The sequence below is a fragment of the Neoarius graeffei genome, chromosome 1, assembly GCF_027579695.1.
Source record: "Neoarius graeffei isolate fNeoGra1 chromosome 1, fNeoGra1.pri, whole genome shotgun sequence".
In the NCBI taxonomy this organism is placed as follows: Eukaryota; Metazoa; Chordata; class Actinopteri; order Siluriformes; family Ariidae; genus Neoarius; species Neoarius graeffei.
The window spans coordinates 37077494-37099273 of NC_083569.1; the positions used below are offsets into that span (position 1 = coordinate 37077494).

The following is a 21780-nucleotide window of genomic DNA, read 5'->3' on the forward strand; positions in this document are numbered from 1 at the left end:
GTCATACTGTATGTAAAAAAGTGATTGAAGGTTTTAATTGTGCGCTTTTTGTTTTGTTTTTTCCTTTTTCCATTCTTTGTATGTTGCAGGTGGTACATGGACCCAAACAGCCAAAGATTGCTAGACAGCACACATCATTACCCCTACAATCCCACAACCCCTTTTGTCTGGAATCTGTCTCTGGCTGTTTTGGGAGGTCCCTATGCTCTGTCTTTCTGAACTGTACATAGACCTCACAGATAAGAGGATTTATTTGAAAAGATATTAAAATGATATACTAAAAGAGGGGAAAACTATTTAAAAAAAGAGTACTGTATCACTTGTGTATTCTCTTCTGTAAAAGTCAGATATATAAGAGGATTCATAGGCTTTGTTTCCTCTTTTGTAAAGATTAAGAAATGTGTTCTATGTAAAAATTCAGAGAAGCTAAATATTAGGTTATTGAAAATGAAAGGTCAGTGTTCTTTTTTTGCTGCTATACATCATATATGATGAGATGATTTGCCTTGAAAATGCGTAGTACCCCCTCCTCGATGTAAGCTGTAACATTACATTAACATATTCTTACACTGCAAACTTTTTCAGCTTGTCCCCAGATTACATTACGTTGATACTGTATGTATTCATTTGGCAAACACGTCTATTCAATGTGACGTGAGAGAGAGAGAGAGATGGAATCTAGTTCGAGCAGTTAAGGCTTTAGGGCCTTGCTCAAAGGCCCAGCAGTGGACCTCTAGCAGTGTAGGGATGTTAACTCACAACCTTCCAGGACACAGGACATTAACCGCTGAGCTCCCGCTGCACCGTGTTCCCTGATGGTGTCTTGTCTTTGATTGCACTGTAACGTAGAAACTTAGACATATATTCCATTCATTTTTATCGCCAGGAATTCATTTCTTAGAAATATTTCTCCCTGACTTTTTTTTTTATTGACAGCAACCACTGTGCCTTTGTTATTTTATATACAATTGGAAACGATATATATGTATATTTTTTTTAACATTGGTGTAGTTCTGTACTAATTGGACAGTCATGAACAAGGACACACTTTGAATGACACTCTATGGTCCTAAACTTGATCCCAAAGGTTCCTCTGTCTGTAGTACGTTAGAGTTCTCACTGTCTCATCTGTCTGTTGAGGTCAGTTATTATTATTATTTTTTTTTGCAGTCGATACACTTGAATATTTTAAGGGGCAGCAAGATAGATTTAAAAAAAAACCATCTATCATTAGCTATACAGTGAGTAAGTCTCATATTTGTTACAATGCACCTGCTGAAGCTATGAGAGATATAGCAGGTCAAATACACTCGGCGGCCACTTTAATAAATAGGAACTTGTTCTTGATTCTAAGGTTCCTGTTCTTGGCTGCAGGAGTGGAACCCAACGTGGGCTTCTGCTGCTGCATGCCGAGATGCTTTTCTGCTCACCACGGTTGTAAAGAGTTGCTATGAGGAAGTTGCTAAATCCTTCCTGGCACCTCGAACCAACCTCTGACCTCTCTCATCAACAAGGCGTTCGTTTCTACCCGCAGAACTGTCGCCTGTCGAACCCCAGGAGGTCAGCAGTTTCTGAAATACTCACTCGAACCGACACCCATACCACAATGAAGGTCACACTTTGAGATCATAATTTTTCCCATTCTGATGTTTGAAGTGAACATTAACCGAAGCTCTTGATTTGTATCTGTATGATTTGATGCATCGGGCTGCTATCAAGAGATCGGCTGATTAGATAACGGCATAAAACGGCAGGTGGATGTATGGGTGTTCTTAATAAAGTGGCCAGCGAGTGTATATGGTCAACTTTGAATTATCATTTTCCCCAAATGTCACTCTGAAAGAGAATCTTATTTAAGTACAAAGGGAGGTCAGGTTGTTGTTTTTTTTTCCTTTTTTTTTTGGCTGCTTTAGATGTAATACATAGTTGAAGTCCTGTGTAATGGTGGATGAGGTTGTTCTCATGCAGGCTTCTCCAGCTAGGCCAGTGTATCACTCATAGAGCTCATTCAAGCCAGTATTTCTTCTTTTCCGTCTCTTGGATTTTGAATTTTTCAATACTGGTCACAACACTGCCAGATTAAACCCAGGGAAACATTAGATTTAAATGGCAGCTTTTTTGTTTTTCTTTTTTTTTGTGACGGAACTAGAAACGGAACAATATGTAGCTACTGAATCTAAAAGACGACAAAATACAACACCACAAAGTCAAGCAAGCGATCCACAGTATACATGTACATGACGTACATGACGTGGTGAGATAGCAGAAAGGAAAGACTAGGGGATGGGGGTCCTGTACTTCTATTTGAAATGTATGTCATGCCATATGAATTATTTATATAAAAAATTTTATTTTTGTAGTTTGTACAGATGTTAGTCACTAGACTGATGTTATATTTTTAAAGAGTAAATATATTATAAATGCATATATATATATATATATATATATATATATATATATATATATATATATATATATATATAATTCTATCTATTTGTTGCTTTTTTTTCTGGGGGGGGTGTAAAGTTGTTTGGAGTGGAGGATTTCTTTTTTTTATTATTTGCGGTTAGATGAGAAGAAATTCTGTTTGGAAAATGAAGGAGGGGTTTGTGGTTGTCGCTGTCCACCTTGTGTAGATGTCCTTGCCTTTCTTCTTCATCGAAAGATTTGAACAAATATCTTTTTGTTGTCTGAAACACTGACGTCAGAAATCTATGTGCAAGAAAGAAAGAAAAAAACACAACTTTTGTGTGACCATCATTTCCCGTCACCCTTAATAAGAATTCAACTAACAAAATAAACGTTAAAAGTTCAACTTGAACGTTGTTCTGTTTTCTTTTCTTCTTTAAAAAAAAAAAAAGGCCTCGTGAACTGTTATGAAATAGACGCGGATTGAATTCTTATCCAGTTCTAGTGATATTCAGTACAATGCCGAGGTCCTTCTCCTTACGGGGGCTCCACAGGATGTGTTTGTGTGTGTTTGGCAGGGCTGGGGTGTGAGGTGATTTGAGGGAACAAGCTGCTCAGGTGCAGTGGGGGAGGGTATAGGGTGTAACAACCTGGCTTCACATTTCCTGTTTGATTGTTATGAGTCCTGAGGCGAGAGTCCCGTGTGCATTGAGCCCACCTATGCAGATGAAAGGAGCACACTGTAAATTCCTCCACCTCCCACAACACTGCCTCCCATGTCTGAATCTGATACATCTCTGGCTTTTCGAGTTCCTGTCCGAGTTTCTGCAGTTTGTACGCTCCAAATGACATCATATGCTTTGGCAGAAATGGATTTAACGGGATTGTACACTATGAAGTCATTTGCTCGGCACAACGTTTTTTTTTCCCCCTACAAACATCTTCCAATAAAACAACATTCAAACTAAAAGTATAACGAGCTCCCTTTCAGTCTCTTGATACCACGGTGCTCTTCAATGCTTGATTCTGATTGGTCAGAATTTCCCATAACAGCATGGTTTTGACGGACAGCTGCAAAGTTTATATTAATACACTCTGATTAAACAGATGAAAGCAGGTGGAGGATGTGGTAGTCTGAAGTACGTAAAGGTGTAAATTTAGAGGGGTTTTTTTTTTTAGACACGGGAAAGACTTCGCAACAGAAAGAGCTAGTGGTTTCTCAGTAACATGACAGGCTGAATTTTTTGAGAAAGAAGTGAGGAAATGTTTATCGCTGGACAGTAACGGTGTACATTTACTTGCGTACTGTGCTTAAGTACACTTTTTGAGTATCTGTACTTTTACTTGAGTATTTTTACTCGAGGCGGCACGGTGGTGTAGTGGTTAGCGCTGTCGCCTCACAGTTTGCATGTTCTCCCCGTGTCCGCGTGGGTTTCCTCCGGGTGCTCCGGTTTCCCCCACAGTCCAAAGACATGCAGGTTAGGTTAACTGGTGACTCTAAATTGACCGTAGGTGTGAATGTGAGTGTGAATGGTTGTCTGTGTCTATGTGTCAGCCCTGTGATGACCTGGCGACTTGTCCAGGGTGTACCCCGCCTTTCGCCCGTAGTCAGCTGGGATAGGCTCCAGCTTGCCTGCGACCCTGTAGAACAGGATAAAGCGGCTAGAGATAATGAGATGAGATTTTTACTCGAGTAAATATCGTACTTTTCACTCCACTACATTTCTATCAAGGTCTTACTTGGTACTATGAAGTGGATGTTTTTTCTTTTCTTTTCTAAAACGTGATTGTTTTTTTCACAGGAGACACTGAGACAGCCGATCAGTAATCACTAGGGTCACATCACGTCCATAGACTGTATAAAATCAAGTTCAACGATTTCTCAGCAGCATTATTTGAACATGATCAGTTGATGGCAGAATGGAAGGAGGCGGTTCTTCTGGAGAATGCACGCACTCATGGCTATACGGTAGCTAGAACCCGCGTTTCAGTTTTCTGAAAGGAGTAAAGATTCATTTCATTTGAAATGTTTGCTTCGTTTGCCTAAAACGAACCACATCACGGCCTACAAAAACTCGCCGTCCAACCTGCAGAAGCATATTGAGGGATGTAAACGTTTTATTACAAGAGAAAGCTTGCAATGAAGTTGTCTGTGCTTTTAGAGCTAGCGATAATGTTGCAATAGCTATGCAGTCTGGTTAGTCAAGTTGCCGTCGTCTTGTCCACGGCTAACATTAACACATAGCTAGTTAACTTGGACACTGTTAGCTAGCATGTAAAAACGGAGTTACGCTAACATGAATAACGTTAACTTATCTGAAGTCCTTTCAGAAATGTTTTAGCATAATCTTGCCAAATAAACAGAATGTAGAAATATTTCTTTTCTAGTAGTGTTAGCTACCCAATATGATTTTGAGTTTGAAAAGAGTTTACTAGCATGTCAGGTGGAGCTTCACTGACTAGCTAGCTTAACGTTAAACCACCATGATGGCACAGCAAGTGTTCATTTCGTAAATCCAGTAGGTTGCTTGAGAGGTATTAGGTTTTGTAAGCGTTGTGGCAATAATACAACGATGCGTTGACAGAAAATTTACATTTAATACTGAAGTATTTTTAAAAGCAAGTACTTCAGTACTTTAACTTAAGCAAAAAATTGACTGGACAACTTTCACTTGTATCGGAGTAACATTTGACCAGTGGGATCTGTACTTTGACTTAAGTAATGAAGTTGGGTACTTTGTCCACCTCTGAACACAAGTGATAACAGGAACTAGTTTGTTTTGTGGATGTTCCATAACATTAAACTGAACTATATAACGAATAAACAGTGCATCATTCGTTCAGTAATAAACATTAATTACTGACAACTTGCTGTGGTATAAAAAGAACAAAATGATATTTAAAATGTCACATCAACACTGCTTATAGAAGGGACCTCAAGAATATCATATATATAATATGTAAACTAAAGCTACAGAAATATTTTCTTATAGGTAGTCTGTGCATAAGAGTATTAACCATTTTTTCCCATTGTACACTGTACATTTTTATTCATACAGGACACTTTTGACGGAATAAAAACACGATTCTATTCCCTTCTAGCGGGTTTCATTTATTTGGTTTAATAGCATGCAATATTGTTAGCATATCGCTTATCCCGCATGTATGATGTCACTCTACCCAATGGAGAATGAGCGTTGAATATGGTTTACGATATTGCATGGTTGTCAAGACAACATGACATCACATGTCAGAGATGTAAAACTTCCACGCTAGCGAGCGACTGTGACAATTTTTAAACAAACATGGCTGCCAGGTTTGCTTTGTTAAATACGGAAGATTTTGAGAGAATTTTGAAAGAGAAATATGCGTTGAACATTCAAAAGGAACGTGTATGGATAATAATAATAATAATAATAATATTGGCTGGTCTTCGACTCGTTCAATCTCATGCTAGCTGAATGGACTATATCTGATACACCAGTGTTTCTCAACCATTGGGCCGTGGGCCGTGAAGTGCCATCTAGTGGGCTGCAAATTTTTTTCAAGTTGAAGTTAATTTTTACTCGCAGTAGGGTACAATTGCTGGGCTGCATCCGACGTCACATCTGCCTCATTAAGCTACGGTCACACTACAGCTCGTGATGCTTTGCGATGGGTTATTGATGAAAATGAGGCACAGAGTGCATTGTGCGCACACGCTTGGGACCCGGTCGTTATGGAAAACACGATACTGATTTGAGTGCAATCAGCACATGCAGATACGGACGCTGTTTTCACAGAGGCTTTGTGAAGCATCATCATTATCACGGTCATGTTTGTTTCTAGCCATGTTTATAACGCTGTTTAAATACTCAGGTTTTCATCTGTGTGTCCGTGTAGAACGATGTCTGCAGCACCAGGTAGTTTGAGACGTCGGGGAACTCAACGGATGGATAATTTTCCAACTCATAGGAAAAATCCTTCTTTGTTAGCATGTAAGGATCTAATCCCATTGAGCGGTTTCTGTATCCATGTCTTGGTTTTAATAACTTGCTTGTTTGCTGGACACAAACATGGCAATAAGTTCTTGTGTTAATGGACCAGACTCCACTTTTGGATCATTAATCCCTTTTGACTGAGAATGACCTGCATGCATGGGTTTGGCTTCTGGCACATCCATACAGTTTTAAATACAATACCTACAATTAAAAACAGTTTGGTTTTTTTTGCATTTATTTAATTCCTGGGCTCCCATCTGTAACAGGGAGTGATGTCGCATCCCATTAATACACTTTACAATAGATTATTAGATTCTAATAGAATAGATGAGCCAAAATAATTGGGGATCTTTTTAATGGGCCCCGATTCAGTACAAGTATGAATAGGTGGGCCTTAAAGTAGAAAAGGTTGAGAACCCCTGTGATATACCACTCAACGCCAGCCAATATTATTTAATTCTTCATTGAGATCAAAAGTTTGCATTTCTATGTAACTGATATGTTCTGTTTATCTCATCCAAATTTAAATCAAAGCATTATCAAAAAGAGAGAACTCAAGTTTCCTATATGTTTTCTCCACTGAACCCAAAAGCTAGCAGTTCTTGATGTTTCCCTGGTGACTTTGACACGAAATACGGTTTCAGAAGCTTCCCTATAAGCTTCATGGGAATCACCCTTATCAGGCAAGATGAGGCTTGAGATGGGAAAAGACAGGAAGTGAACGTGGGTGTCAGTCTGAGGGAGATGAGCGAGTTTGTATGCGAGTGGATGTATAAATTGGGCTGGTGGAAATGTTTGGGGGGGGGGAAAGACAGTTGGAAAATAGAGCATGGCATCTGGCACTGACTGAAAGATGTTCTAAATAGCCTAAATGCACAGGCAGCTGGGAACAACTGATCACTGCATGTAGGTGGCGAGGATCAGGGGCAGCAAAGCAAGCGCTAAAGAAAGAGGTGTGTGTGGCGGGGGGGGAGGAAGACAACACACGTCAACACATGATCTGTTTGGCTTCTTGGGTGGTCAACAAGATGAGTGGCTACAGTTGCCTCAATTCATTTGGGCGGATTAGTAAAAAGGGCATGTGTGTGTCTTTTATAGACCGGCAATCATTTTTACGTCTTCTGTTGACGGAGGAAAAAAAGAGATTACGGTTTTATGTATTGTTTTCCTCGCTGACCCAGTGGTTTGTTTTGAGAAGGTTTTATAGTTAGACCATGGCGCATTTCTTTTCTTCATGAAAGTTTTATTTGGCGGCCTATGTCTTGTAGTGTTATAGTATTTTTGTGGTTTACGTTGCAATGTGCTCTTTTTGGACAACGTTGTTCCTCTTTGCACCACCAAAGAAATGAAACGGATAGCCGATGATTGTACAACTGTAGAATGCAGCTTTCAGAAAAATGCCTACGTTCTGGATCCGTGCAAATGAACACAGCGATGATGGAGTCGTCTCACATATTTCAGCTCTGAGTTATAGATCCAAGGCTCCTAATCACAATCAATCCCACAATCAATATTTATACAACGTGCTTCAAGCTAACAAATGTGTTTGCAATCTTTCATCTCTCCTCCTCTCGAGCGGGAACAATATGAATTCGCAGACAGGCCCCTTGCCGCGTAAACATGTTTAAATAAACAGGAACCCACGGAATGCCTGTTTAATTGATTCATTCTGGTCCTGTGTTGTTTGCAGAAGGGCCCAAATGTGCGCTTGTAATGCAAACCCAGTGTTTAGAAGTGGTGTGCTTGGTTAAGACAATAATGGCTCGAATGCCTGTGATGTCGGGGTTCTGCTTTGGACCTTTCTGTGGGTTGCTGCCTACAAATTGTGCGTCACAACAGCTCAGTGCACATAGCAGAGTCTTGGTTCTAAAACGAAACGCGTAATAATCATAAGGTGGTGTGCACTGTATGGTGTGCACTCTGGTTTAAAAGTCTTTTTTTCCCCAGATTATAATTAAACACATCCAAGTGGTAATAAAACGTAATGAAGGGAGAGAGGAGACTGGCAAAGCTGTTTCATGTGGTCAGGCGCAACATGTTGAGGGGCGTTGAAAGCGGGGCCACATGTGTCCTCGGGTGCTCTGGGTTTCAGTTTCTGCCCATATATGGGCGCTTGAAGCCGTGCACAAATGTAGATTCATGACTATGAAGATGCATGCTACAATATAGGCGTGCCACGGCAATAGAAGTGGGAAGAATTGAGTCTCGTGTACTGAGGAAGAAAAAGAAAGGCAGACTGGTACTGATTTCACTCTCACTGGCTCACTGCAGTTATTTCGCAGTCCTGCAAAACAGGTCATCCTGGAATAAAGTGGTGTATAATGGTAATTAACCACCAGGTGGTGCTATTCAGGCTAAAAAGTCAAGTTAAGTCAGGTCAGTTACCATGGCTACACAGTGATGAGTGTCATTACATATCATCGTCCGCAGAATTATTAGTAAAGACTGGCAATGGACAAAAAAATTACTGTCTCTGTGGCTCAAAACGTCCTGAGTTGACACTTCGGACAAATTCCATTTGTCATTCATCAACATGGAAAAGATGAAATCACATGAGACAAAAGACAAATTCATAAATCGGGCATTGACTAGAAACAATAGCATAGGCCTGAAAATGCCCATTTCCATTGTTGGGGTAATAATTACATTTATAAAACATTTGCAACCGGAATGAACCTGCCTGGAAGTTCAGGACGCAAGTGTATTTTGTTCCTTGCACAGTGAGGTGGATGGTTAGAGTGGCAAATATTTCCCCAGGGATCACAGTTGGAGATTTGCAGAAGGTAGCAGCATTTTGAGGTCACCAAGTCTCCAAATCTATAATTAAACACAATCTCCATGCCAATAAACTATTTGGAAGGCATGCCAGAAGAAAGCCTTTTCTTTCATCTAACCACAAACGTAAGTGGCTGGAGCTCACTAGACACTACTGGATCTGATTAGAAGCAGGCTCGGTGCTCAGATGAGACAAAAACAGAACTGTTTGGCAACAAACACTCAAGATGGGTTTGGCATAACAGGAAGAATGGTTATAAAGAAAAGAAACCACTGTTTAGCATGGAGGAACCATGGTGTTACGGGGTCAAGTTTTCCTCCAAAGGCTCGGGAAGCCTTGTTAGGATACATGACATCATGAACTCCATGAAGCATCAGGAGATTTTAAATGAAAATGTGGGTACGACTGGTTTGTGGTTGGATGTTCTGTAAGGACGGTGATCCAAATTATACAGCCAGGTCTCCTGACTGTCCTCTGAACTAAATGCTATTGAAAATCTGTGGGATGAGCTGAAGAGGAGCAGAGGATGGAGAGCCTGAAAAGTAATTGCTTTCACAAGTTTTATTTTTTCTGAGTATAAGGTTACTTCGAATAAAGGTCAGATTTCTCTCACAAACTCTTTTTTTGTTTTTAGCATAAAATATCACAACTTCAATTTAGTTTAAGGACTAATAACTGGGGGAGGCACGGTGGTGTAGTGGTTAGCGCTGTCGCCTCACAGCAAGAAGGTCCGGGTTCGAGCCCCGTGGCCGGCGAGGGCCTTTCTGTGCGGAGTTTGCATGTTCTCCCCGTGTCCGCGTGGGTTTCCTCCGGGTGCTCCGGTTTCCCCCACAGTCCAAAGACATGCAGGTTAGGTTAACTGGTGGCTCTAAATTGAGCGTAGGTGTGAATGTGAGTGTGAATGGTTGTCTGTGTCTATGTGTCAGCCCTGTGATGACCTGGCGACTTGTCCAGGGTGTACCCCGCCTTTCGCCCGTAGTCAGCTGGGATAGGCTCCAGCTTGCCTGCGACCCTGTAGAACAGGATAAAGCGGCTAGAGATAATGAGATGGGATGAGACTAATAACTGCAAAACTGATTAGTGACTCTTTTTAAAGCACATTTGTTTCATACATTTAAGGCATGCTGAAACTGTCGAACTGAGACTTACATGAAAACAGGAAGTGACTCAAAAGTGACTCAATATTCTAAATACAATGGCTTTCATCACCAAAATCCATCACTGTTGCAGAACAAGTAAAAAAAAAAAAACACCTTTTCCAGACACACACATATATACATACATACATATATATATTGGCCATCAACCTTTTTGGATGGGTTGATGGCCAATTTCGCTGGTACTTGTGACTAGTGACAATAAAGGGTTCGTTCATATATATATATATATATATATATATATATATATATATATATATATATATATATAGGGGGCTGCAAAAGTAGGCATACAGTAAGGATTATACGCGACCAACAGCAGCAGGACAATTTCTACTTTCAGCAGGATGGGGCGCCACCGCACTTTGCACTCAGTATGCGTGTGCTACTTGACAAAGAATTTCCCAACAGGTGGATTGGATGTTGGGGAGCCATTGACTGGCCACCACGTTCGCCGGGTCTCACCCCATAGACGACTTCTTCTGGGGATGTGTAAAAGATAGGGTTTTCGCATGCAAGCCACATTCTGTTGATGCCATGATTCAGTTCATACAGGAGGCTTGCCAGGAAATTGATGCTAATAAAGACCTTTGTGCCAGTGTGTGCATGGGTGTCCACACTCGATTAGTGGAGCGTGTGAATGCCGGGGGCAAACAGTTTGAACATTTGAGGAATTGATATGTTATTATTGATATGTTTGTATAATGAATAAAATAACGTATTGTGTGAACATTTTGTTTTTCATTACTGTATACCTACTTTGCAGCCCCCTGTGTGTATGTGCAATATATATTAGTGGTGAACCGTTACTATTAGAACTGAGACTTTAGCTCAGCCAAAATTTAGCCAGACACACCAAAAAAGCTACAGAACAAAGGATTTTGCAAGGGATTAGCAGCTGGTTGCCAGGTAGCTCCATTGTGTCTCATTGTCGATGTCGATTTTTTCAAAGAAGCTAAGTAAATTACAAAGGGAAATGAATACTTAAGTATGAGTGAAAAATACTGTGGCGAGTGTGTGTGGAAGAAGAGTCTGCAGACAGAAATCTTAGTTTCTTGGTTATTAGTAGGGTTGCCACCTGTGTCTGACAAAAATCCTGGACATTTCGACCATCCAACCGACCTTTTTGCTTGTAAGCAACGGCGCCCTTCGCACATCTAACCCGAGACAAAAATCGCCCTTCTACGCTGAAATTGTATTGCTCTAATTGGTAAAAATGACGCTTTTGCTAGTTATTTGTTTAGTTAATTGCTTTACATAATATAGCAGGTCTTCATTATTTTGGTTTATTTCCAACAGTTTTTGGTTGTGGACACCTGGGGGCAGTAGTGGGCACAGGTAAAAGGGGAATACATAATTAAGTTTTGTTTGTTTGCTTATGTGGAATAAAAATAAATAATCTAATTTTTCATTGTATCTAAGAATACCTGAATGCAACAATGTAAGGTGTAGTGTCCAACAGCTTACCTGATTGCTTAGAGTGTGGTGTGTGCTTTGCTTGTGCTTGCCTGTGCCTCTGCTGCTCTTGGCTAAACAAATACATAGGAGGACATGTAACTGATATAACTGGGCACATACAGTACATACAGGAGTATGTACTACACTACACTATTTCATTTAATTCACCAAAACCTTACCTAATCTTCCATTTATATTTGGTGTTTTTCTTTGCTGCTGCTATGAGTCCTGGCTGATTTTCAATGAATGTCTTGAACTCAGTACAGGACAACTGAAAGTTTAGCCTGACTTGAAGCTCAGCCTTCACCATTGCAACAGAGAGTCGGTTTCTTTTATCAGTCCAAGCATCCTCCATTGCCCCTTTTCCACCAAAGTAGTTCCAGGGCTGGTTCGGGGCCAGTGCTTAGTTTGGAACTGGGTTTTCTGTTTCCACTGACAAAGAACTGGCTCTGGGGCCAGAAAAACTGGTTCCAGGCTAGCACCACCTCTCTGCTGGGCCAGAGGAAAGAACTGCTTACGTCAGCGGGGGGGGGCGGAGTTGTTAAGACCAATAACAAGACCGAGAAAGATCGCCATTTTTAAGCGACGAGAAGCAGCAGCTGTACAAACGCCAAGTCATCCATTATTATTATTGTTGTTGTTGTTGCTGCTGCTGCTTCTTCCGTGTTGTTTTTGCTTTGATATTTGCGCCAAGGTTTATGCAAACGTAGCGCCGTAACTGACGTATACAGCGATATAATGACGTATTCAGCGAAGTAATGACGTGGCTCCGCTTAGCACGGCGAGCTATGGAAAAGCAAACTGGTTCTCAGCTGGCTCGCAAGTTGAAATACACATTCTGCCCATCATGTACAAAAAAACGGGACATTCAGTGTCCCGGATTTTTATTTTTTTTTCCGGGACAGACCATGAAAATCCGGGACAATCAGGAAAAACCGGGACAGGTGGCAACACTAGTTGTTAGCCTGTGCTACTTACTCCCGATAGCACTGGCTTGACTACTTTATTAGCATTCGCTAACACTACTGATGAACGCTACACCGGCAGGAAGATTACTTCACTCCTGCGCTAACAGCGCTGACTCACGGTTAAGCTCGCGTTGGCCTTTGAGAAGGCTGAGGGTGATAAATTTTTGGTCCCTCCCACTATAAATCAAAATCTGATTGATTGATTAATTCATCTGTCACTTCCTACATAAACATGCACTGCCATGGCCTTCTGTCCCGGTAATGAAGTCTGAACCAATGAGCGAGCCAGCTCTAAACTCTTCTCTGCCTAGAGACAACAAGCAAAAAAAAAAATCTCATTGGATAACTCTATTTTAATGTTTTCAGTAATGAAATTATGAAAGCAATTAAAGAATGAAAGAAAATAAATATAACATTTGAAATGCTGATATGTTGGGCCTTCTCTGAAGGCCTAGAAGGCCTGAACGGTTTCCGTCTGATCTCATCTCATTATCTGTAGCCGCTTTATCCTGTTCTACAGGGTCGCAGGCAAGCTGGAGCCTATCCCAGCTGGCTACGGGCGAAAGGCGGGGTACACCCTGGACAAGTTGCCAGGTCATCACAGGGCTGACACATAGACACAGACAACCATTCACACTCACATTCACACCTACGCTCAATTTAGAGCCATCAGTTAACCTAACCTGCATGTCTTTGGACTGTGGGGGAAACCGGAGCACCCGGAGGAAACCCACGTGGACACGGGGAGAACATGCAAACTCCACACAGAAAGGCCCTCGCCGGCCACGGGGCTCGAACCCAGGACCTTCTTGCTGTGAGGCGACAGCGCTAACCACTACACCACCGTGCCGCCCCGGTTTCTGTCAGATATTTTTTATATATATATATATATATATGCACACACACACAGTGGTGCTTGAAAGTTTGTAAACCCTTTAGAATTTTCTATATTTCTGCATAAATATGACCTAAAACATCATCAGATTTTCACACAAGTCCTAAAAGTAGATAAAGAGAACCCGGTTAAACAAATGAGACAAAAATATTATACTTGGTCATTTATTTATTGAGGAAAATGATCCAATATTACAGGGGTGGCATGGTGGTGTAGTGGTTAGCATTGTCACCTCACAGCAAGAAGGTCCTGGGTTCGAGCCCAGTGGCCGGCGAGGGCTTTTCTGTGCGGAGTTTGCATGTTCTCCCCGTGTCCGCGTGGGTTTCCTCCGGGTGCTCCGGTTTCCCCCACAGTCCAAAGACATGCAGGTTAGGTTAACTGGTGACTCTAAATTGAGCGTAGGTGTGAATGTGAGTGTGAATGGTTGTCTGTGTCTATGTGTCAGCCCTGTGATGACCTGGCGACTTGTCCAGGGTGTACCCCGCCTTTCGCCCGTAGTCAGCTGGGATAGGCTCCAGCTTGCCTGCGACCCTGTAGAACAGGATAAGCGGCTACAGTTAATGGATGGATGGATCCAATATTACATATCTGTGAGTGGCAAAAGTATGTGAACCTTTGCTTTCAGTATCTGGTGTGACCCCCTTGTGCAGTAATAACTGCAACTAAACGTTTCCGGTAACTGTTGATCAGTCCTGCATCCAAGAGTCCAAACTCTTTAGAGATGGTTTTGTAACCTTTTCCAGCCTGATGAGCATCAACAACACTTTTTCTGAGGTCCTCAGAAATCTCCTTTGTTCGTGTCATGATACACTTCCACAAACATGTGTTGTGAAGATCAGACTTTGATAGATCCCTGTTCTTTAAATAAAACAGGGTGCCCACTCACACCTGATTGTCATCCCATTGATTGGAAATACCTGACTCTAATTTCACCTTCAAATTAACTGCTAATCCTAGAGGTTCACATACTTTTGCCACTCATGGATATGTAATATTGGATCATTTTCCTCAATAAATAAATGACCAAGTATAATTTTTTTTTATCTCATTTGTTTAACTGGGTTCTCTTTATCTACTTTTAAGACTTGGGTGAAAATCTGATGATGTTTTAGGTCATTCATTTATATATCCTCTACAAATATGTGCATGTCCTGATAAACCCTCAGCTGACACACTAGGGGCCTCTTGTCTGAACATTGGGGGTTCAGGTCCCATCCAAGAAGACAGATGGATTTCCTATTAACCGTTTTTAAGAAGCATTGAAGGGATACCCTTTCAAGTGGAGCAAGCCACATTTTTGTCTTGCTTCTGAGCATGACAAGTAGCATAAGCAAAAAAAAGTAAGCAAGCAAGCAAGCAAGCAAGCAACATCCCTTAATAAAACTGAAGAATCCCATGGATAAATGTATTTGGCCCATGCCAGACCAAATAAAGGCAGTCTGCGTCAGAAGTCCTACAAATAGCAATGAAAACTACCCATTCATTTGTGTGTTTAATAAACCACTGCCTCGGTGAGTAGCTGTGGTTGCACACCTGTGCTGACAAGTGTGCTGTCCATTCGGTGTTTTAAAAATGGCCATAAACAGTGCTGCCTGACAGGCCGGAGTGCTGCCAATGCCTGCTACGTATCAATCGCCTGTTACATCCAACACTGCCAAATGTGTACACACACCCATTCCTTCACACAAACCGGTGCAAAAGAGAATACAGTAGATGAATTCATTCACACTAATAGCATTTTACACTCAGATATATGAATGTGGTCGGCTGCTTGTGGAAAAGAAGCAAACTAAATATTTGCATAATATTTCTGCCTGTGGTAGCTATCTGCACTTTTCAGTCTGAAGTTTTGCTCTGTTTCAGTTCCTTGCATCTTCAGGCCAAGTAATCAAGGGCTATGGGATGATGATTATATATTTTTATTATTAAAAAAAAATAAAAAAGTGAATAGTCCCTGTATTTAAACAGTTTGACTGCCCCCTAATGGATAGAGAAGCATGTTACATCCTTGGAAAGTCAGGAAAGAAACAAATGGGAGTCTGTTATTCAAATATGATGACATTTTCATCAGTTTAGTTAGATGATCAGGTCAGTTTTTTTCTCGGAAATAACATGAGCTACCTGAAAAACTCCTTTGTATCCCAACCTCTGCATTCATCTCATCAACCAGTACACTAAGAAAGAAAGAAAGCACAACTTTTATTCATCACACGCTTGTGAAATTCCTCTAACCCATCTGAAGCAGTGAACACACACACATACCCAGAGCAGTGGGCAGCTGTGCTAACAGCGCCCGGGGAGCAGTTGGGAGTTAGGTGCCTCGCTCAAGGGCACCTCAGCCCAAGGCCGTCCCATATTAACCTAACCGCGTGTCTTTAGGGTAAACCGGAGCACCCGGAGGAAACCCATGCAGACACGGGGAGAACATGCAAACTCCACACAGAAAGGCCGCTGCCAGCAGCTGGGCTTGAACCCAGAACCTTCTTGCTGTGAGGCGACCTAGCTAACCACTGTAAGTGTGTGTTTAAAACACACTTACTGAACACCTTATCAAAGCACTTTTTGTAACCCATATCCAGGTACAATACAATTATCAGCAACAACTATTATCACTGAGATCGCAGTTTATCCCCCCCCTTAATTCAGATGTTTGATCTGATGTGAGCATCAACTGAAACTTTTGACCTGTACCTGCATGATTGTATACCTTGTGTTGCTGCCCCATGATTGGCTGATTGCAGTGGCGTGCACAGATAGACACGAGGTGGTGCTCAAGCACCTGCCTCTCTGCCCTCTGTCCAAAAAAGTGCCCTTTTGATTTTTTTTTTACAGTTTACTGAGGCCAATGTCAACATGATCTTTTAGAAAAGCCGCGGCATTAAAAGCGTGTGTGAAAATAATGTCCCGATGTGTGCCCCCTCCGCACACACACCGGACCTCTGTCTCTCTTGCTCTGTCACGTGAACAAGCGTGCAGTGCATTCAATGTGAGGTTGCAGCAGCATAGCGTCCTGGAAGCCACGGCCTTGTCATAGCGCAGACAACACATTGGGCAGTCAGTCAGCTCTTCCCCTGCCCCACCAGCCAGGTAACACATGAATTGAGTGAAAATGTATTGTTTGCCCTCTAAGCCCAAGCTGTAATTATTTTGTCGTGAAGTAGCCCGTCGCATACAGAAACAACTGCACATAAGTATTATATTTTTTGCTAGACCATTTTCAGATTTAGGAAAACAAAAATTTATTTTTCTATTTTGTTCAACTAGAGATTCCTGGCAAAGTCAAAAAGCCTTGATGTAATAAATTAACATTAAGTGGTTGTTTTACACCTTTAAAAACTAAAACGGGTCAGTGGCGACCCGAACACAAGAGGAGGGTTAAATCTCAGACTTTTATAATAAGGTGTTCCACATGCGCAAAAAAGTGCCCTTTTTTCCCCCCAGAGCACTTGCCCCCCAAAATGTCTGTGCACACCACTGGCTGATTGGATAATTACATGATGAGCAGGTTGTACAGGTGTTCTTATTAAAATGGCCAGTAACTGTAAATTATAATGTTGCTCCAAGAAAGTACAGCAAGAACTAATTCGCATAACCCTGAGTGTCTGTGGTCTCCTTATTATTTCAACACTGTCACTGTTTTGCTGGATTATATGTTACTGTAAGATTGTGTGGTGAGTTTATCTGTGCTGTAATGTATTATATCACATGATGATGTATGTACGGTGTGTATTATATCACATTATTATACATTTCTTTGTGTCCACCATGTTTTTCATTCTGGGATTCATCACCTCCTCCATTTCTTTTCCTCAAAATAACCTTCATTCATCTCAGAAATATCTCATCTCATTATCTCTAGCCGCTTTATCCTGTTCTACAGGGTCGCAGGCAAGCTGGAGCCTATCCCAACTGACTACGGGTGAAAGGCGGGGTACACCCTGGACAAGTCGCCAGGTCATCACAGGGCTGACACATAGACACAGACAACCATTCACGCTCACATTCACACCTACGGTCAATTTAGAGTCACCAGTTAACCTAACCTGCATGTCTTTGGACTGTGGGGGAAACCGGAGCACCCGGAGGAAACCCACGCGGACACGGGGAGAACATGCAAACTCCGCACAGAAAGGCCCTCGCCGGCCATGGGGCTCGAACCCGGACCTTCTTGCTGTGAGGCAACAGCGCTAACCACTACACCACCGTGCCGCCAGAAATATTGCTAAGATAAGAAATATAATACCTTTTGTTACCTCCAGGTTGGGTTATTGTATGCCTTACTGTCTGGATATACAATATATTGGGTATTTATTGCACTTATTGGGTAACTCCTATAAAGAGTTACCCAATAAGTGCATAAACAAGCTGCAGTTACTTCAGAATGAGGCAGCAAGAGTCCTTACTAGAACCAGAAGCTATGACCACATCACCCCTATCTTATCCACACTGTATTGGCTCCCAATCAAATTTTGCATTGATTACAAAATACAACCCCAAATCAAAAACATTTGGTATGGTATGGAAAACGCAAGTAAAAAAAAAAAGAAAGAAAGAAAGCAGTGATTTCTAAATTTACTTTGACTTGTATTTCATTGCAGACAGTGTGACCCCCAAGATATTTCATATTTTGTCTGGTCAAATTCATTTCATTTGTTAATATCCATCCATTCCTGCATTTCAGGCCTGTAATACATTCCAAAAAATTGGGATGGGGAAATTTACGGCTATTAATGAGGTAAGACAATTAAATAATGATGTGATTTGAAACAGGTGATGTCAACAGGTGATTGTAATCATGATTTGATACAAAATTGATATCCAGGAAAGGCCGAGTCTTTGAGGAGCAAAGATGGGCTGAGGATCTCCAGTTTATCAACAAATGCATGAGAAAATAATTGAAATGTTATTTTTTTTTTAAAAAAGCAATGTTTCTCAAAGAAAGATAGGAAGGGATTTGGATATTTCACCCTCTATGTTGCATGATATCATTAAACAATTCAAGGAATCTCAAGGAATTTCAGTGCATGGGGAAAGGGCACAAGCCTAAGCTGAACACCTGTGATCTCTGATCATTAGATGGCACTGCATCAAGAACCGTCATTCATCTACAGCTGATATAACCACATGGTTACTTTGGCAGACCTTTGTTAAGCTCTCCAATACAGAGTTATAGTGGTGCTTGAAAGTTTGTGCACCCTTTAGAATTTTCTATATTTCTGCATAAATATGACCTAAAACATCATCAGATTGTCACACAAGTCCTAAAAGTAGGTAAAGAGAACCCAGTTAAACAAATAAGACAAAAATATTATACTTGGTCATTTATTTATTGAGGAAAATGATCCAATATTACATATCTGTGAGTGGCAAAAGTATGTGAACCTCTAGGATTAATAGTTAATTTGAAGGTGAAATTAGAGTCAGGTGATTTCAATTGATGGGATGACAATCAGGTGTGAGTGGGCAGCCTGTTTTATTTAAAGAACAGGGATCTATCAAAGTCTGATCTTCATAACACATGTTTGTGGAAGTGTATAATAGTACGAACAAAGGAGATTTCTGAGGACCTCAGAAACAGCATTGTTGATGCTCATCAGGCTGGAAAAGGTTACAAAACAATCTCTAAAGAGTTTGGACTCCACCCATCCACAGTCAGACAGATTGTGTACAAATTTAAGACCATTGTTACCCTCCCCAGGAGTGGTCAACCAACAAAGATCACTCCAAGAGCAAGGCATGTAATAGTCGGCGAGGTCACAAAGGACCCCAGGGTAACTTCTAAGCAACTGAAGGCCTCTCTCATGTTGGTTAATATTAATGTTCATGAGTCCACCATCAGGAGAACACTGAACAACAATGGTGTGCATGGCAGGCTTGCAAGGAGAAAGCCACTGCTCTCCAAAAAGAACATTGCTGCTCATCTGCAGTTTGCTAAATATCACATGGACAAGCCAGACAGCTATTGGAAAAATGTTTTGTGAAGGATGAGACCAAAATAGAACATTTTGGTTGAAATGAGAAGCCTCATGTTTGGAGAAAGGAAAACACTGCATTCCAGCATAAGAACCTTATCCCATCTGTAAAACATGGTGGTGGTAGTATCATGGTTTGGGCCTGTTTTGTTGCATCTGGGCCAGGACGGCTTGCCATCATTGATGGAACAATGAATTCTGAATTATACCAGTGAATTCTAAAGGAAAATGTCAGGACATCTGTCCATGAACTGAATCTCAAGAGAAGGTGGGTCATGCAGCAAGACAACGACCCTAAGCACACAAGTCGTTCTACCAAAGAATGATTAAACAAGAATACAGTTAATGTTTTGGAATGGCCAAGTCAAAGTCCTGACCTTAATCCAATCGAAATGTTGTGGAAGGACCTGAAGCGAGCAGTTCATGTGAGGAAACCCACCAACATCCCAGATTTGAAGCTGTTCTGTATGGAGGAATGGGCTAAAATTCCTCCAAGCCGGTGTGCAGGACTGATCAACAGTTACCGGAAACGTTTAGTTGCAGTTATTGCTGCACAAGGGGGTCACACCAGATACTGAAAGCAAAGGTTCATATACTTTTGCCACTCACAGATATGTAATATTGGATCATTTTCCTCAATAAATAAATGACCAAGTATAATATTTTTGTCTCATTTGTTTAACTGGGTTCTCTTTATCTACTTTTAGGACTTGTGTGAAAATCTGATGATGTTTTAGGTCATTTTTATGCAGAAATATAGAAAATTCTAAAGGGTTCACAAACTTTCAAGCACCACTGTACATCCACAAATGCCAGTTAAAACTTTACTGTGCAAAAAGGAAGCCTTATGTTAACTGTGTCCAGAAGTGCCGTCGACTTCTCTGAGCTCAGAGGCATCTGGGATGGACCATCACACAGTGGAAATGTGTACTGTAGTCAGACAAATCAGCATTCGAGGTCTTTTTTGAAAGAAATGGATGCTGTGTGCTCTGGACCAAATACAAAAAGGACCATCCAGACTATTACTTGCAACAAGTCCAAAAGCCAGGGTCCGTCATGGTATGGGGTTGTGTCAGTGCCCTTGTCAAAGGTAACTTACACTTCTGTGATGGAGCATTAATGCAGAAAAGTACATTGAGGTTTTGGAGCGACATATGTCGCTCTTCAAGACGACATCTTTTCCAGGGATATTTCAACAAGACAATGCAAAACCACATTCTGCACACATTACAAAGGCATGGCTGTGGAAGGAGAGGGTACCTCTCCCCTCTGTCCCCAATAGAGAATATATGGCGAATTTTGAAACAAAAATATGACAACGACGACCACGTACTGTTGCCTGCTTTAAGACCTGTTTGTAGGAAGAATGGGACAAAATAACACCAGAAACACTTCGTCACGGGGCGGCATGGTAGTGTAGTGGTTAGCGCTGTTGCCTCACAGCAAGAAGGTCTGGGTTCGAGCCCCGTGGCTGGCGAGGGTCTTTCTGTGTGGAGTCTGCATGTTCTCCCCGTGTCCGCGTGGGTTTCCTCCGGGTGCTCCGGTTTCCCCCACAGTCCAAAGACATGCAGGTTAGGTTAACTGGTGACTCTAAATTGACCGTAGGTGTGAATGTGAGTGTGAATGGTTGTCTGTGTCTATGTGTCAGCCCTGTGATGACCTGGCGACTTGTCCAGGGTGCACCCCGCCTTTCGCCCGTAGTCAGCTGGGATAGGCTCCAGCTTGCCTGCGACCCTGTAGAACAGGATAAAGCGGCTACAGATGATGAGATGAGACACTTCGTCACTTGGTGTCTTCAGTCCCTAAACATCTTTTAAGTGTTATGGGAAGGAATGGCAACATTACAAAGTGGTAAATGCTTTACCGTCCAACTTTTTTGAAATGTGTTGCAAGAATCAAATTTGAAATGTGTATTTTTTTTGGGAAACAAACAAACACACAAGCAAACAAACAAATTCATGAGGTAAAACATACACACATACACATATACATTCATATATAATTGGCTTGTTCTTGGATATATTTTTCATTCCACTTTATGTTGTACAGTGTTTTTTGTTTGTTTCTTTCTTTCTTTCTTCCCCCCCCCCCCCCCCCCCCCATGTCTAATAACTTGCTGCTGTAACATAATAATTTCCCAGATTGGAATCAATAAAGTTAATCAA

At 41.4% G+C, this 21780-nt stretch overlaps 1 protein-coding gene across 1 annotated transcript in view; it reads left to right on the plus strand.

Moving 5' to 3' along the window:
* Nucleotides 1–2417, plus strand: part of ptch2 (patched 2) — a 32803-nt gene extending 30386 nt beyond the window's left edge. The window contains exon 22 of the mRNA XM_060931309.1: nucleotides 90–2417. Coding sequence (XP_060787292.1) covers nucleotides 90–124 — 35 coding nt within the window. The 3' untranslated portion in view covers nucleotides 125–2417. The remainder of the gene's footprint in view (nucleotides 1–89) is intronic.
* Nucleotides 2418–21780: the final 19363 nt, after the last annotated feature.